Here is an 18160-nt window from a genome sequence, read left to right as displayed (position 1 = left end):
AGAAAAGAACATTCCAAATAGATACTGCACCACAATGCCTCCCCCAGAAAAAAGGAAAGAAAAAAAAAAAAAAAGAGGGGGCTGGAGAGATAAGTTTATCCCTTAATGTGCTTGTCTGCAAAGCTTAAAGACCCAGGTTCGAATCCCCAGGACCCACGTAAGCCAGATGCACAAGGTGGCACGTGCGTCTGGAGTTGTTTGCAGTGACTGGAAGCCCTGGCGTGCCCATTCTCTCTCTATCTGCCTCTTTCTCTCTATCCCTCAATTTATTTAATTATTTATTAAGAGGAAGGTGAGGAAACCCTTTAAAGCACGGCTTGGCTGTAGACAAGCATGACTTCATAGACGGCAGGCAATTCAACCTCATAGCACAAGGCTAAAAGCCTAAATCTAAACGCATGTGCACAAACTTCAACTTAAACCCAGTGGCTGTGGCAGTAGAAAGGCAGAACACCCAGGATCCATCTTCAAGGCCAGAGTATGGCTCAGCACACTCGAAGTCCGGGTTATAACCCCAATTGCACAAAACCAAAAGAGATGATATTTTCAAAATGTGTACAAATAAAGTGTGCTCTTTTTCAAAATGTGGACCACAGGCCAGGCGTGGTGGCACATGCCTTTAATCACAGCACCTGGGAGGCACAGGTAGGAGGAGCACTGTGTGTTTCAGGCTAGACAGAGACTACATAGTCAATTCCAGGTCAGCCTGGTCTACAGTGAGATTAGGACAGCCTGAACTTCATGAGACCCTGTCTCAAAAGAAAAAGAAGGGCTGGGCTGGAGAGGTGGCTTAGCGGTAAAGGTGCATGCCTGCGAAGCCTAAGGGCCCAGGTTTGATTCTTCAGTACCCACGTAAGCCAGATGTACAAGGTACTGCATGTGTCTGGAGTTCGTTTGCAATGGCTAGAGGCCCTGGCGTGCACATTCTCACTCTCTCTGTCTCTAATAAATAAATAAAAGTAGATCTTAAAAAAAAAAAAAAGAGCCAGGCATGGTAGTGCATGCCTTTAATCCCAGCACTTGGGAGGCAGAGGTAGAAGGATCACTGAGAGTTCAAGGCTACCCTGAGACTGCATAGTTAATTCCAGGTCAGCCTGGACCAAAGTGAGACATTACCTCGAAAAACCAAAAATAAAAAAATAAAATAATAATTAAAAAGGGGGGGGGCTGGATAGATGGTTCAGTGGTTAGGGGGCTTGCCTGCAAAACTTAATGACCCAGGTTTGATTTCCCAGTACCCGGGTAAAGCCAGATGCACAAAGTGGCACATGCACCAGAGAGTATGTTTGCTCTGGTAGAGAGCCTGGCACGCCCATTCTCTTTTTCTGTCTGTCTCTGTGTGGCTGTGTCTCCCTGTTTGAAATAAATAAATACTTTTAAAAACTGATTCAAAATGAGCCAGGTGTGGTGGCACACACTTTTAATCCCAGCACTTGGGAAGCAGAGGTAGGAGGATTGCCATGAGTTCAAGGCTAGCCTGCAATTAGATAGTCAATTTCCAGGTCAGCCTGAGATAGAGTGAACCCCTACCTCGAAAAACCAGAAAGAAGAAAAAAATTAAAATGAAGGAAAAAAAGGTAGAACAAAACCAAAATCTTCCACTAACACTTGTCTTAGCCCCGTAACAAGGTGGCCAGCACTGAGGGTCAGTAAGTCATCAAGGGTGGTCACACAGAGCAGAAATGAGAACCAAGACAGGAAGCAGTTCTAGAAGGAAGGGTTGTGTACTAAGAAGCAACTGCATGGCTCAGTCACACAAGCTAATGCAGTCTGCTCCCTGAGGTCTGTGGCAGGCACAAGTTGGAGGCTGTGAGCGTGCCCACCCAGCCCATAGCCCCTCTGAGCGGAGAACTCACCGAAGTTGAACTCCCTCACTTTGCGCTTGCCGGCGTTGGCAGGCTCTGGGACTGGCGGCTGGGGAGGCTCAATGCTCTTTGGTCTCTTGGTGGGTGGAGAATAGTCATCATCTTGAGAAAGAAAAGTGTCATTACTGGAGGAAGGACACTGCCACCTGACCGCCTCTCAGCTTCCAAAAGGACCTTTTCTACCATCCCGCTGCCTGGCCCTCCCCAGTTCCCCAAGGGGCTTTCCCTGTCTTGCCTCACAGTTTAGCGGGCTCATCTGAGACATCATCACAATTCTCCCCTCCCCTTGGACAATTGTGGTCATCTGCTCTATTAAGGGCTTAAAGGACATGTCTCTATGGAAACAGCCACTTAAGCTGATAGAGTACATAAGGCAAGGATAAAAGCAGGAACAGAAAAACATTGACATTTACACAAACATCAAGTTAGAAGGTTGGAGAAATGTACGTCAAATACTATTTATGGTTGGCCTTTTCTTTTTCTTTCTTTCTTTTTTTGTGGTAGTGTTTTTTTCTGCTAGTTTGGGGTTTGATTTTATACCCAGAAGAGCACTGGGCTCTCTCTACCTGAGATATACCCCCCTTTTGCTGCTGTTGGAGACAAAGTCTCACTCTGTAGCCCAGGCTGGCCTTGAACTTGGGATCCTCCTGTCTTAGCCTCCAAGTGCTGGGACTGCAGGTCTGTACTACCAGGCTTGGCTCTACAAATACTTTCAACACTGCACAATTCACGGGATGAAGGGGACAGGTCTGCAGCAAGGACGAAGGCAATGTGGCTCCCTCAGCACAGAGGGGGGACACACCTACCAGCTACATAAGCACAGGGCCCTTCTGAGGTCCATGAGTACCTGGGGGAGGGGAGACCATGGGTAAACTCTGCTTTCATCTCCACACACCTAACACTAAAACCAAGGACACCAGGCTCAAGTAAGATGAGCAACAGCCATCTGGTCCCTAAAGATATCAGGAGGTCAGGCACACACAACCAGGATTCCTGCTCCAACACCCGCAGCAAATACCATCCTACAGAATCTTATTTTAGAAGTATAACTTAAAAAAACAACTACTGTTAAGCATGAAGGTCAGATAAACCAGTGGTCTGCAGCTGGTGGAGTCTGGACTTTAGGCTGGCTGGTATTCTGAAAGGTCCACAGTTACTTTCCCTAAGCATTCCTAACAAAGGGATCTGGGTATCTGAAATATTAAGTTTTTTTAGAAGCCACTGCAAAAGAACAGTTCAAATACACTCAAATACAACTAAGGCGCTATTCTGAAGTGGTTTAATTGTTCTCAAACAGGGTAAGAAAAATGGTATCAGGCTGCAAAGATGACTCAGCAAGTACAAGTGCTTGCCAGGCACACAGGAGAACGTGAGGGGCCCTTAGATTTGAACTGAATTCAATCCCAGCACACATATAAAAGCTATTCATGGTCGTACACCCCCGAAACTCCAGTCTGGTGGGGAGTGGAGACCAGAGATGGCTGGGGCATGCAGGTCACCTAGTCTGACTGAAAACAGCTGCTCCTGATTCAGGGAGAGGCTCCGTCTCAAGGAAACGTGCACAACGGTGAAGAAGAGGACAGGGCCTAGAGAGATGGTTTAGCGGTTAAGGCGCTTAACTGGAAAGCCAAAGGACCTAGGTTCAATTCCCCAGGACCCACACAAGCCAGATGCACCAGGTGGTACGTGCGTCTGGAGTTCGTTTGCAGTGGCTGGAGACCCCAGCACACCCGTTCTCTCTCTCTTTCTTTGGATATCTATATCTGCCTCTTTCTCTCTCTCTTCAATAACTAGTAAATAAAAATAAAAATAAAGAGGAGGATAGGCAATGTTTTCCTTAGGTATCACACAGAGGTATTCAAGAAAGAATCAAACAGGCTCAAGCCAGGCAAGAAAGAGGCCTGTAATCTCAGCACGCAGGTTTGGAAAGCAGGAGCAGAGGGGATGACGCCGGGACCAGCCTGAGTTACACAGCGAGACGCCATGAAAAGGGGAAGGAAACTGCAGGTGTGCAATCCCAGGTGGAAGCAGGAGCTTCAAGGTTATTCTTGGCGGCACAGAGAATTCAAGGTCATCTTGGGACACACCAGACCCTGCTTCCAAAATAAAATAAAGTCCTTTGCAACAGGTTCAAGTACCTATTTCTCTGTTGCACGAAGAACCAAATATAAGCTAGGCATAGTGGCACATGACCTGACTCTCGCTCTCAGAAAGTAGAGACTGGAGGATAGTGAATTTGAGTCCAGTGAGATCCTGTCTCAAAAGAAGAAGAAGAAGAAGAAGAAGAAGCCAGGCATGATGGCACACGGCTTTAATCCCAGCACTCAGGAGGCAGAGGTAGGAGGATCACAGTGAGTTCAAGGCCACCCTGAGACTAGATAGTGAATTCCAGGTCAGTCTGGCCTAAGTGAGACCCAACCTTGAAAATAAGAAAAAAATAAATAAATAAAAGGAAAAGAATGATTGAGATGGGGAGGTAATATGATGGAGAATGGAATTTCAAAGGGGAAAGTGTGTGTGTGGGGGGGAATTACCATGGGATATATTTTTATAATCATAGAAAATGTTAATAAAATTAAAAATAAATAAATTTTAAATAAATAAATGAAAAAAAAAGAAAAGAAGGCTATCAGAAATATTATTATTTTGGTGGCACAAACCTGTCATTCCAGCACTTGAGAGACCGGGGCAGGAGCACCAGCGTGCGGTTGGCATACAGGCCAAGCTGCGCTCCCAGTGGACGGAGCCGAGGGCTTCCTGCTTGCGCAGCCCTTCACAAGCAAGGAAGCGGAGGTGGAGGTGAGGGGCGCTGGGTCACCGCTACCTTCCTACCTCTGCCTCCCGAGTGCTGGCATGAGAGGCGTGCGCTGCCACGCCCGGCTTTCCTCTTATTTTCAATATGATCAAATTGCTAAGTTTAAACCTTTTCCATTTAACTTTCAAATGTGTACGTGTTTTGTCACTCATTCAGAATGCAAGCTCCTCACCCACACTGAGGCTCGGCCTGAGCGGTCCACAGCTGCAAACCGCTGCACACAGACTCACACGCACTGACGGCTTCAAAGAGACTAGGCACAGCGCGTCCTTTGAAAGCGGGCGCACTGAGTACCCTGCAGATGGCACACACAGGAATCTTGTTTTCTTCTCAGTGTGTGTCTATTCGCACCTGGGTACTCAGGAACTTGGTTAGAACAGCACGTTTTCTAATGATGTATCAGTTACTGCAGCAGCACCGAGGACGGGGGCAGCGTCACCGTGTGGGGGCTTCAGGCTCCGAGCTTACCCCCCGCGGCCCCTGTGACCTGGTCGCTCTGCGTTCACTAGGACCCTACACTCAGTGGGGCTCCTGCCAAGGCCAGGCCCTCGCGTGGCGGGGTGCACACCGCACACGCAGCAGGTGGCATCACAAAGGATGCCAGCCAGCCGTCACACACCTGCTGTCAACCCACACCACAGCAGCACTGTCCTGCCAAATTCCTTCAGTGCTCATTCAGGCATGGGCAAGGGGCTGGGGGCAGGTAACCCTATGACCCCACTCCACTGTACCCCACTCACCCTACAGTGACAAGCACAGCACCTGAGTAATGAGGGGGGCAAGGTGAACCACACGCATGTGCACATAGAACCATGTACGGGGACCTGCAAAGTAGAACAGAAGACCTTGCAAGGCAGGTTACTCAAGAAAACACAACTTCAATCTCAGAAAACAACCTTCCTGGGCCCACTGTAAGAAAGCCTGAGACAGTAAGTAACAAGCAGAGGGTTAGGGCACAGGACAGGGAAGACAGGCGCACAGGAAGCAGACGCCTTTGAAGCAAATCCTTCCATTAGCTAAAGACCATGCCCAAGAGAGCAAGACTGTGCAGTCCCAGAATGCGGCTTCCCTGCTGCGTTCGCCATTTGAACAAGGGACCCCTGTGTAGCCCAGGCTGGCCTCAAACTTGCAACAATCCTCCTGCCTCAGCCTCCTGTGTGCTGGGACTGGAGGTGAGCACCACCACACCTCAGCATGACATGAGACTCTGTGTGCTCATCACAGGTAAGAGCAGGCCTGCTTACTCCCAAATGTACGCATGACACTTAGGAAACAGGCCTGCAGTCGACTGTCCCACGGCAGCGCAGGCCCAGGCCACCGCCACGTCCAAAGTGAGCCACTGACGCCTGCACAAGAGGACACGTCACCACAAACACAGTCTAGCACCCGGCCCAGCAACAGGCCATCCGCAGTGTCGCGCAACAGACACCCGCCCGCAGCCATGCCGAACAGGTGTTTTTCAAACACCTGCAATTGCAAGGGAAGGTTCCAGGGTTAAGCAGGCTTACTTGATAATAAAACCTTTTTTCCCATTTTTTATAAACTTTTTGGAACATGTAAAAAGATACAATGGGAGAAAGTAAGAGTGATTCCCAAGCAAGCAGGAGTAGCGTAATTGGCTTTTCTTAATCCTTTTCCAAAGATCTAGCACTTTCCTAAACAAACGAAGAATCCTCTCTGGACATCATTTTCCTTCTGCAATGAGCCCTGTAGTGGAAGGCAGGGGCTGTCTTTTGCCAAGCACACCATGTAGGAGTAGGGGCTTGCTTGTTCAGTCTGGATTTTAAGACAGGGTCTCTCTAGTCATCCCGGCTACACAGTGAATGCACTATCAGCCTTGGTACATACATACATGTCTCTAAAAGTGGCAAAGGAAGATACAGCCTGTGTCTGCTCTAAGACTCGCCATGCCAAGTTGGTTAAGCACCACACCCAAGGTTTTATGACTAGGGCTGGGACGACACCACAGTTGACAGAGTGCTTGCTTAGCACGCACAAGGCCCCGGGTTCTGTCCCCAGCACTGCGTAAAACCAGGTATGGTGGTGTACGCCTGTAATCCCAGTCACCTGGGGGCCAAGGCAGGAAGATCAGGAGTTCAAAGTCATCCTTAGCTACTTACAGAGTTCAAGACCAGCCTGGATTACATGAGATCCTGTCTCAAAAATAATAAAAGGTTTATTTCTATAATTCGAATGATCCCCTATTTTCTTATTTCTGTATGAAGGACAGAACAGGCTCTTATAATTTTCTCTTCAGGAACTAAGTTTAACTGAAAGCAATAGAATTTCAATCCTTGAATGCCAGACTACAAACAATTCACAGTAGATTTTAATAAAGTTACGTCAATGAGAAAAGAAATCTACATGTTAATTAACTGAAATCGACACATGAAGTATGGACAGATTTCTTACAATAGGTGGAAGCTACCAATCAACTTAATGAAGACAAGGGTGTCCAGGACAGGTTATGGAGAGAGACGGAGAACACATTCGAGCCCCAAACCAAGAAGGTTAAGCTGTGGTTTAGAAGAAAAACTGTGCCTTCCAAGAGCATTGCCTGTGTGATGTGATATAACTGCATTAAAATGTAATTGCATGGTTGTGCATCTAAACGTGTGTGTCTGTGTGTGTGTGTGTGGTCCACTGCTCCCCTCCGGGTAAGGAGGGCCAGCCCTGCTCTGTGCTATGCTACAGGAAAGGGCCACACAGAAGGGCCCTGGTGGACACACTATGAGATACTGAATCAAAAACAAAGAAGCTGACACACACTTAATGGCACCATCAGTAACTTTCATTACAAACTGGGCCATCTGCACATCTGCATACCTCTGAAAAAGCTAGGCTTAAAGTGACCCTGTTAAGGAGATTATTCCTAAAGGGGTATGAACTGTTGCTTCTAAAAGTTTTGAGAGATAAATTATGTTAGTCAGGAAGTAGTACTTGTGTGAGGAGAGCTCACTTTAAAAGTTACAGACAGGGCTGGAGAGATGGCTTAGTGGTTAAGGCGCTTGTCTGCAAAGCCAAGGACCCAGGTTTGATTCCCCAGGACCCATGTAAGCCAGATGCACAAGGTGACACATGCACCTGGAGTTCATTTGTAGCAGCCAGAGGCCCTGGCACGGCCATTCTCGCTATCTGTCTCTCTTTCAAATAAATAAAAATTAAAAATATTTTTAAAAGCCAGGTGTGGTGACGCACACCTTTAATCCCAGCACTCAGGAGGCAGAGGTAGAGTTCGTGGCCACCCTGAGACTACAAAGTGAATTACAGGTCAGCCTGGGCTGGAGTGAAACCCTACCTCGAAAAACCAAAAAACAAAACACAACAAAACAAAAAAATTTTTTTTTAAGTTACAGACTTTACAGTAAATTCTAGGTCAGCCTGGGCTAGTGTGAAACCCTATCTTGAAAAAAAAAAAGTTACAGACTGGCCGGGCATGGTTGGAGCATGCCCTTAATTCCAGCACTTGGGAGGCAGAGTTAGGAGGATCACTGTGAGTTCAAGGGCAGTCTGGGCGACAGTGTGAGTTCCAAGTCAGCCTGGGCTAGAGTGAGACTCATCCTTGGAAAAAAAAAAAAAATTTAAAAGTAAAAATACTAAAGTTATAGACTGAAGCCAGGTGTGGTGGTGCACGCTTTTACTCCTAGCACTTGGAAGGCTGAGGTAGAGGAATCACAATGAGTTTGAGACCAGCCTGTGCTACAGAGTGAGCTACAGATCAGCCTGGGATAGAGTGAGACCCTGCCTAGACAAGAGCAAAAAGAAAAGCTATGGTGACTGGCAGGCTAGGGGTGGTGGCGCACATCCACCGTGGGAGGCCCAGCTTCACAGGTCTCTGCTAGCACAGGCAGTCTGTGTGTGCAGCTGCGACTGCGGGCTTCTCAGTCCTTCCTGTTGGGGGTGGGCCCTGCGGGGCAGAGGGCTGCTCTGGTGGCACAGACGAGTCACACTGTCCGCAGGTGTCCTCACGAATGGATGAGCGTGAATGTGACACGTAGGTTTATGACCACAAGTGAACTTTGGTAGTCACAACTGTTAGATAACTAACCTTCGATAGTCACCTCAACTTCAGGGTCCTCACTTGTTTCTGAAGGGACATGTTGAGCAGAATCTTGAAAAAAATAAAATTCTAAATGACATTCCTTATTCAGCATTGTCCACAGATCCAACATGTCACCGAGCTGGCTCTCCAAAAGCCTACAATACAACGCAACTGGCGCTTCTGTTCAGTTCATCTTTGTTAAGAATAGTTGACCCTTTGAGTATAAGTGGGGATAAAAGAAAACCAAAAGCAGAAAAACTCTGGAAAATGGTTAATAACAAATTATCTGTAGTAATGACTCAAAAATCCCATATTCTTTCAAGAATGAGATTATGACAAATTCACAATTATTTGAAGTGGTAGATGTGAGGAGGAAAAAAAGCATGCTTTCTGGTCTGGATTCCACCTCTCCTCGCCCTCCAAGAAGCCTGAGTGGTCATACTGTTAACAAAACCAGCGCGTTGCAGACTGTCACATCAGCAGAGGGCCAAGGGCAAGAGCATGCGTGACTGCGCCTTCCGACCTCGGGTGCGAGATGCTTGCTCGGGGATGGCTGTTACCACAGAACACGTGCGCACTGGGATGTTAGTGCCACAAGCGGAGAGTATTCTTTATTATTAGCTCTCTTGCATTTTGCAAAAGGCTGAGAGATTAATTGGTTTGCCAGAGATAGTTGTTAGTATAGGCACAAGCCCAGAACCCAAGTATAATTCAACTGTTAACCCCGGAACATGCCAACACAAGCTTCGTAACAACTGTCCTTCAAGACCTAAGCATGACGACAGGGCTGAGAGAGAAGCGGTGCATGCCGGGGCCCTCGGCCACGCGGGTCCCTGAGTGCAGGCTCTGCCAGCAACACCTCCGCCCGAGCCCCAGGTCCTGCCACTGGACTCTCCCAGACAAGGAGGCCACCACACACCTATGAAGAGATGCAACAAGGCCTCAGAACACAGTGCTGAACTCAGCGTATCGTGTTCCTGAACAGTGATTTCCAACCAGAAACCCCACTTCTGGGCCTGAATTGGGACATTAAGATCTCTTTCACACTAGAAGAAGGGAAAGGTCCAATTAATGACTTCTTACATAAAAGGAAACATCTACTACGAGGAAAACAAAGCTTCAGACTAAATTCCTTTTTGTTTTATAAAAACATGGCATAGCAACTGAAAAAAACAAAAACAAAAAAAACCCCATGGCACAGGAGCAGTTGACGAGAGAAGTGTTCACTGTGATTCAGTCGCATTACCAGTCCTTCCTGGGATCAAATCTACAAAGCCTCATGGGAACTGCTGCACCCACTCAACAGGAGGCGCCTTCCTGCGCCCTGTGCAGTCACGGTAGCCCAGAATCCCAGGAAAGAGCAGAGCACAGGTGAGCCCTCAGCCTCAAAACCAGGTCACCTGGCTGGGAGGGCCAGCAGCTGGTGGGGCAGTGGTGAGTGTAAAAATAAGGGGAAAGAACACTTTTCCTTCGTTCATTTTACTTGCACCATAGTAAACCCACCAAAAGAATTGAAACATTACACAGGACATTTTAAGCTGAAATATGAATTTAGGTAGACATAATTTTAAGTCTATAGTACTGGCGCTATTTCCCCAACAGACATTCAGTATGACAGAGGAAAACAGGAGGAGACCAAACCCAACCACTCACGCCTTTCACAAGAAAACCCTCGGCTAAGGGAGCGTGCCACAGCAACTGCCATGTCTCCAAACAAGGCTCTTTAAGGCTGGGGTAACCTATGAACTGAACAAGCATGACCAGCTGGGAGAAGGCTGAAATTCCCTTCTTTTCCTAACCTTCTGCTGGGACTTCCATTTCTGTTCCTTCGTTGCCCTCTGAAGAATGATGGCTTCCTAAAAAGAAAATGAACAGTATATACTAAACCAATTAAAAAATGTATCACGTGAAAGAAGAGAAACTAGGAGACCATACAATTCAGCACAATAAACATACGCAACAGGACTCTCAGTGACCAAGGTAAGCGAGGGTGGCTGCCTCAGGAAGGTATTTGTTTAGCACTGCCGCTTGGAAGCGGAGCCTTCCACTTGGAAACACGAGCATACCGCATATGCGGGGTCAGGGATGCCACAGGAGTTCCTGCGTCCACAAGCTGCCGCACTAGGGGATGCTGGAATTGGATCCAGGCCCCACAGCCCTCCATCAGTGGATCAACAACAACAAGACCAAATGCAGAAACCGCTTGCTGTACCTAGAGACTTAGTCACGGGCTGGAGAAGTGAGTGCAAGGCTTGCTGCGGAAGCCCCGTCCCCCATCTCTCCATGGTGAAAGCTAGGTAGGGACATGCTATTTCTATTGTTTAACCAAGGCTGTACAAATGGGGCACTCATGAGTTACAATTGAGACCTTGAGTCTCAGGTAACAGATCTGCCTGCTTCAGAGCACAGGGACAGAAAGCTGTGTGCCAGGGGAGCCCGTCACTGTCATGGCCACCAACCAGACCCCGGAGTGCCATGTGGGATCCAGGGCACAGCTGCGCCTGTGTAAGCTAAGGACAAGGGAAAGGTGTCAGCCACTGACAGCCACTAAGAGTTGCTTCAGGGCGAGGAAGCTGACTGATCCGCGCCAGACCTACCCACAGCTATTTTCGAAAAGTCCCTGCCCAGCTTCAGCCTGTCATGCTCCAATTCTCTTGGGATTCTTTTGCAAGATGTTCTCTGTATTGTGAAAGTGCAGCTCACCTCCAAACTATGGGCAAGTCTACACTTTTCCAACAGGCTCGGTGCGCACAGTCCTGCTTCTAGCTCAGCTTAGCACTTGTGGGGACTGTGAGCTCCAGCTGGGGCCAAAGGACTGACAGAAGGGAGGAGAGGCCAGGAAGAGCCATCGGGCACGCCCAGGGCCGCAGAGGGGTCTGCTCATGCGAGGGGTGCCCCTGCGTCACCGCTGGTCTACTGAAACCGGAAGCAGACTGTTCCCCCGACATTACAAAGTACATCTTGAGCAAAGCGCCCTTCTGAGCCCAGTGCCAGGAGACGAGCCAGTGCGCCACAAGCACAGTCACGGGTGGCAACCCTTCCCAGCGAGTACAAACATGACCTTATCAATATTCACATTGCTAACCATACAATAACAGCCTGAGTGCAGACTATGCTGATATAAGGTATAAATGTGTACTTTACCTTAAATAGGAAAGTGTGTCATGTACCCATTTCGAGATTCATTACTAGATTCACAAAAGGGAAAATTGGTTTTGAAAAACTTTGCTTGTGAAGTTCATTTATGTAAAAAAAAAAAATTAAAAAAGAAAGGCCAATACATTTCCATTTGGAAAAGTAATACTATAGTTATAAATATTAAAACAGTCTGTCCCATACAAAGACACATTAAATACAACAGGACATGGGAAATTGGAAGTGAAAACTGGTACCTGGCAAGGACTTCGAAAGGGGGAGCTTTTCATCAACATCCTCACCTTCAGAAGGGCCTGCTTCGGAACAAAGACAAACTCAAAGGTGATCTCAGAGCACACGGGCGCCAGGGGAAGCAGGGAGTGAGGCACATGGACGATGGCCGTCTGACAGATGAGAACAGGCACGAGATGAGGGACATGACGGGCGTGGGCATGGGCATGGAGATGGACCCGTGTGCATAGGCAGAATGGGTGCTGTGGGTGGACTCCCACAGTCCTGTATGGTGACAGTGAGCTCTAACTTGTCCTGCAGATTACAAATATGCCTGCCTCCCAAGCATGCTTGCTCCTTCCTTCACCACACTCCCAGGCTTTTGCTACAGAGCCAAGCACCTCGACTTCCTGGGGTTTTCGGGAGACGCAACCTACAGGCAAGCCTCAGTCTCAACCAAGTCCACGACACACCCGTGACACGGAACGAATCTTGTCTTCCGGGCACACACACCTGGCAGATGCAGGGAGCCGTCTGGAGGAGGAACGGGGCTGATAGGGGGCAGAGGGCATGAAAGTGGGGCTCCCCACTGGGACCTCAAGACAAGGAGACTCCAAGCACCATGAATACATGAAGGAGCCCAGGCAATTACACAACACTTGGTTTTGTTTTGGTTTTTGAGGTAGGGTGTCATTTGTACACAACTACATTTAAACTTTAAATCCAAAAACTACCTTTCATTTTGTAACGCAACTAAGGTCACAGCAGTAAGCTGTTCAAAACGGACTGTACAAAACATGTCACTGACACCATCTAATGCATGTATGCAGATATCACAGGCTTACTAACATAAACAATGATTTATTCACAGCACACCCCACGAGCCCTGTGCTAAAGAGGTCCACTCCACCAAACAGGAGCATGAGTCCATGCCCAAGAAGCCGCACTGGCCCTCACTAAAGTCCCTGCAGAGCTTGCTTGTTCTTTTTCATTTGTTTGTTTATTCTTTGAAAGAAAACCTCACTGTCACCCTGGCTGGCCTCAAACTTCCAACAATGCTCCCGCCTCAGCTTCCTGAGTACCAGGCTTGCAGGCATGTACCACCATTTTAGGCTCAAAGCAGCTGCACTGGGAAAATGCACAAGGCACGGGAGACAGTGCACCATGTGCTCAGGAAGACGACCTCCAGCCACTCCGCTTCAAGGAAGGCACAGGTCACAGACAGGCACAGCAGCGGTGTCTGAAATGGCCACAAAACAACTGGAGAAAGTCCACTGACAGGATGTCAAGTGTTATGGCAGAGAAGTTTAGAGAGTGATGCTCAACAGGAGGGGGGCTTGATCCTGACCACAGCGTGGGGTGTGGGGGGAAGAAGCCATCCAGCCCTGACACCCAAGAACACAGGGCACACTTCCAAGTTCACTGGTGTCAACCACAGCTAGAGAGAGACTGGGGTTGCCTGGGCACTGGAGAAGGCCGGGGAGGGCAGAGGGAAGGAAACAGTGCAAGCTGAAGGGCACGGTCGCCTGGCAGGCAGTGAGGATGCTGGATGGACGTGACATGGACATGACACAGCTAAGCGGGTGCCCGCGGCAGATGCTTCATGAGCTATCTGGTTGGCTCTAAAGCTAAGCTCAACATTAATCAAGAGAGCACTCTTCTAAACTGTTCCCCTCAAGGCAGACAAGCACGATGGAAGACAAAATGACAATCTCTGAATCCTTCCCAAAAGCAGGCAAAAAGACAGGGAAGCAAACACTGGCTGTCACCTAGCATTATCACTGCCTTAAGCTGTACAGATGGCAAGTCAGAGGGACACTTGGAGAGAATCTATCTTTGTCGCTTCAAGGGGTCAGAAGCCCACAAGTTTTACAAGTCATGCCACAGCTTTGGCTCACCCTTTTAGTCAGCTAATTTATGTTTCTCCATTAGATCCTACTGTCCCCTTGTTGCTTTCTTGTGATGAATTAAGTGTGAGTACACACACACACACACACAAACATACACACACATATCAAGGACCAGTCATTAAAATAATATTTAATAAATGTGGGCAAAATATGAATTAAATGTTAGCCAGCAATTTCTTTTAAAAGAAAAGCCGCATTCAGTCCTGTTACCTTGAATGTTGTATTGATAGTAATCGGGGTCTTCCGACTCCTCCTTCACCGTCACAGCGGCCATTTCCAGGGAAATGCCTGTGAAAACAAGCCACACTCGGGATAGGTTCTGCCTAAGGGTGTCTGTCAGAGTGCGCATGTGTGCTCATGACGTGAAAGGGCAAAAGCTTGCTGGAGAAGGGGAGGGAAATACCCAGAACAGAGCTGAGCCACAGTTCCAACAACTGCAATTATTATTTCTTGTTGGGTTCCCTGCACGGGGCCTCACTCCTAAAAAAAAAGAAAGAAAAAGAAAAAAAACCACGAGAGCTGGAGAGATGACTCAGGTTAAGGCGCTTGCCCACAAAGCCAAATGACCCAGGTTCAATTGCCTGGTACCCACATAAGCCATAAGCATAAAGTGGCACAGGCATCTAGAATTTGAGACTAGAGACCCTGGCGCACACATTTTCTCTAAATAAATAATAAATATTTTTTAATAAAAACAATACAACGAGCCAGTCATGGGGGCACACACCTTTAAACCCAGCACTCGGGAGGCAGAGGTAGGAGGATTGCCGAGAGTTCGAGGCCACCCTGAGACTCCATAGTGAATTCCAGGTCAGCCTGGACCAGAGTGAGACCCTACCTCAAAAAACCAAAAAAAAAAAAGAAAAGAAAAGAAGGAAAGAAAAAACACAACGAGCCACATTCATTTGACTTGCTATTAGAAAGCCAGACTTGGTGGCACACACCTTTAATTCCAGGTCGGCCTGGACCAGAGTGAGACCCTATCTCAAAAAAAAAAAAAAAAAAAAAGTCTCAGGCCACTAACAACCACTTGCGAGCCCCAATTTTAATGGTACTATAAAAAAATAGAATGGCATGATTTCTACCATCTCAGCAGTGCAGACAAGACTGTTATTCCTCTTGACAAATCCCTCTGACTAGCAGAGGATGCAAAGCAAGGATTCTGCATATAACTCAGCCACAGGAAGGACACACAAAAGCACACGGGGCACAGTCACGCAGGTCCCTGGCAGCACTACAGAGGGCACTCCCGGCGCCTGGAAGTGGGGTGGGAGCATCAGGGTGCCAAGGTTACCTTCAGCTGCACACCTCCTTCAAGGCCAGTTTGGGTGACAGAGACATCAGTTAAAAAAATGAACAATAACAGGCATTGAGGCACACACCTGTAACCCCTGTTCTTAGGTGGCAGAGGTGGTAGGATTACTATGAGTTCAAGGCCAGCCTGTGAGTCCAGAGGGAATTCCAGGTCAGCTTGGGCTAGAGTGAGACCCTACCTAAACAACCCTAAATGTCCTCTTTCCCTCTCTGTCAAGCAAGTAAATAAAAATAAAATATAAAGCAATAATTAAAGGGGCTAGAGAGATGGCTTGGCGGTTAAGGCACTTGCCTGTAAAGCCAAAGGACCCAGGTTTGATTCTCCAGGATACATATGAGCCACATGCACAAGGTGGCACATGCAACTGGAGTTCGTCTGCAGTGGCTTAGAGGCCATAGCTTGCCCTTTCTTTCTTTCTCTCAGAGAAATTATAGGGACTGGAGAAATGGATGGCTCAGTAGTTAAAGCACTTGCCTACAAAACCAAACCTAGTTCAATTCCTCAGTACCCACATAAAGCCATATGCAAAAGGTGCATGCATCTGGAGTTCATTTGTAGGCTCCTGGGGGCCCTACCATACCCATCCCCTCCCTCCCTCCCTCCCTCCTTCTCTTTCTCTCTCTCTCTCTCTCTCTCTCATCTTATAAATAAATATTTTTAAAAACCCAAAATAAATAAATGAAAACTAACAAAGCTGGCGCCTGGTGTGGTGGCACAAGCCTTTAGGTAGGAAGAATGCTGATGAAGGAGTTTTAGGCCATTAAAACCCTGCCTCAAAAATAATAACTGAAGCCAGACATGGTGTTGCATGCCTTTTTAATCCCAGCACTCAGGAGGCAGAGGTAGGAGCTTTACCATGAGTTCGAAGCCACCCTAGACTACATAGTGAATTCCAGGTCAGCCTGAACTAGAGTGAGATTCAACCTTGAAAAACAAAGCAAAACAATAAATAAATAAATAATAAAAAGTTAGGGGCTGGAGAGATACTCAGTGGTTAAGACACATGTCTTCAAAGCCTAAGGAAGGACCCATGTTTGACTCTCTAGATCCCATTGTGCCAGACGCACAAGGTGATGTAAGTACACAAGGTCATACACGCGCACAAGATGGATCACATATCTGGAGTCCAGGTGCAGTGGCTGGAGGCCCTTGCATGCCAATTGTCTCTCTCATAAAAGAAAGAAAACACACACACACACACAAAACCTTAAGCCAGGCGTGGCGGCGCATGTCTTTAATCCCAGCACTCAGGAGGCAGAGGTAAAAGGACCCCTGAAATCCCAAGGCCACCCTGAGACTACATAGTGAGTTCCAGGTGAGCCTGAGCTACAGACCCTATCTTGAAAAACCAAACTAACTAAATAAAATTTAACTGAAGAAAAAAGAAAACAATGGAAAGAGAGAATTACTTATGTTATCATATTGCTTGCACAAGGGACGGATCAAACTTTAAACCTACATGAAATGCAGTGGGATTGGCAAAATGGCCACCCACGGTCTAATCCATCAAACCTAGCTGATTCCTCACAAAGATGATCTGTGGAGAACGAGGGCAATACTCAGCAAACAACACTAGTGTAGCCACACGCAAGCATGACGTTCACACCTGACATGACGACACGAACCGCAACAAACTCATACCAAGACGAAAGGGCAAGCACTATAAAACTGCAAGAGGAAACCCAGCTTTGATTCACAGACACTTAGTTGGGCAAATTATCTTCTGGATAAAACGCCAGAAGCATAAGAAATAAAAGCAAACGTTATGCTGGTATGGGAGCATACAACTGTACTTCCAGTACCCAGCAGACTGAGGAATGAGGATTGCCATAAACAAAAGGGCAGCCTAGGCTACACAGTGGGTATCAAGCCAGCAAGACCACATACCCTGTCTCAAGCCAAGAACAACAAAAGCAGGAAGGGAGCAGGGGTAGCAGATGAGGGTGGGAGATATGAGGAAGGGCATGAATAAGAAAGTTTAATCACATAAATACCTGAATACTTGGAATGCTAACCCCAGAAAATTATTTTAGGAGCCAGGCATGGCAGTGCACACCTTTAGTCCCAGCACTTAGGAAGCAGAGGTAGGAGGATCACCATGAGTTCAAGGCCACTTAAGATTATATAGTGAATTCCAGGTCAGCCTGGGCTAGAGCAAGACCTTCCCTCGAAAAAACAAGAACAAAACAAAATAAGGAAAAAAAAAAAAAAACCAGAAACAAAACAAAAAATTATTTTAGGGCTAAAGAGATGGCTCAGCAGTTGAGGCACTTGCCTGCAAACCGTTAACGACCCTGGTTCAATTCCCCAATACACAATAAAGCCAGATGCACAAAGTGGCCCATGCATCTAGAGTTCCTTTGCAGTGGCTGGAGGCCCTGGTGTACCCACTGTCTCTCTGTGTCTCTCTTCTATCTCTCTCTACTTGCAAACAAATAGTGAAAAACTTTAAAAATATATGGGCTGGAGACATGGCTTAGCAGTTAAGGCACTTCCTGACAAAGCCTAAGGACCCAGGTTTGATTCCTCAGGACCCACGTAAGCCAGATGCACATGATGGTGCATGCATACAGAGTTGGTTTACAATGGCTGGAGGCACTGACAAGCCCATTCTCTAACTCTCTCTCTCTCTCTCTATCTCAAATAAACAAATGAAAATGAAAATATTTTGGGCTAGAGAGATGGTTTAGTGGCTAAGCACTTGCCTATGAAGCCCAAGGACCCTGGTTCGAGGCTTGATTCCCCAGGAGCCATGTTAGCCAGATGCACAAGGGGGAGCATATGTCTGGAGTTCATTTGCAGTGGCTGGAAGCCCTGGCGTACCCATTCTCTCTCTCTGCTTCTTTC

The 18160-nt window shown here is 47.4% G+C and overlaps 1 protein-coding gene across 15 annotated transcripts in view; it reads right to left on the bottom strand.

Moving 5' to 3' along the window:
- Positions 1 to 18160, bottom strand: part of Gtf2i (general transcription factor IIi) — a 108137-nt gene that overhangs the window by 43721 nt on the left and 46256 nt on the right. For 2 of the 15 annotated variants that reach the window (XM_045142592.1, XM_045142594.1), the window contains exons 9-13: positions 14209 to 14286; positions 12115 to 12174; positions 10522 to 10578; positions 8729 to 8791; positions 1857 to 1967 (exon numbers count right to left, since the gene is read on the bottom strand). In XM_045142592.1, the coding sequence (XP_044998527.1) occupies positions 1857 to 1967; positions 8729 to 8791; positions 10522 to 10578; positions 12115 to 12174; positions 14209 to 14286 (369 nt within the window). The remainder of the gene's footprint in view (positions 1 to 1856; positions 1968 to 8728; positions 8792 to 10521; positions 10579 to 12114; positions 12175 to 14208; positions 14287 to 18160) is intronic. The other 13 variants (XM_045142595.1, XM_045142593.1, XM_045142596.1 and 10 more) reach the window with 13 other exon arrangements.

This window comes from Jaculus jaculus, chromosome 2 (assembly GCF_020740685.1).
Source record: "Jaculus jaculus isolate mJacJac1 chromosome 2, mJacJac1.mat.Y.cur, whole genome shotgun sequence".
Classification (NCBI taxonomy): Eukaryota; Metazoa; Chordata; class Mammalia; order Rodentia; family Dipodidae; genus Jaculus; species Jaculus jaculus.
The sequence above is the reverse complement of the archived record's forward strand: the minus strand, read 5'-3'. Positions and strand labels throughout refer to the sequence as shown.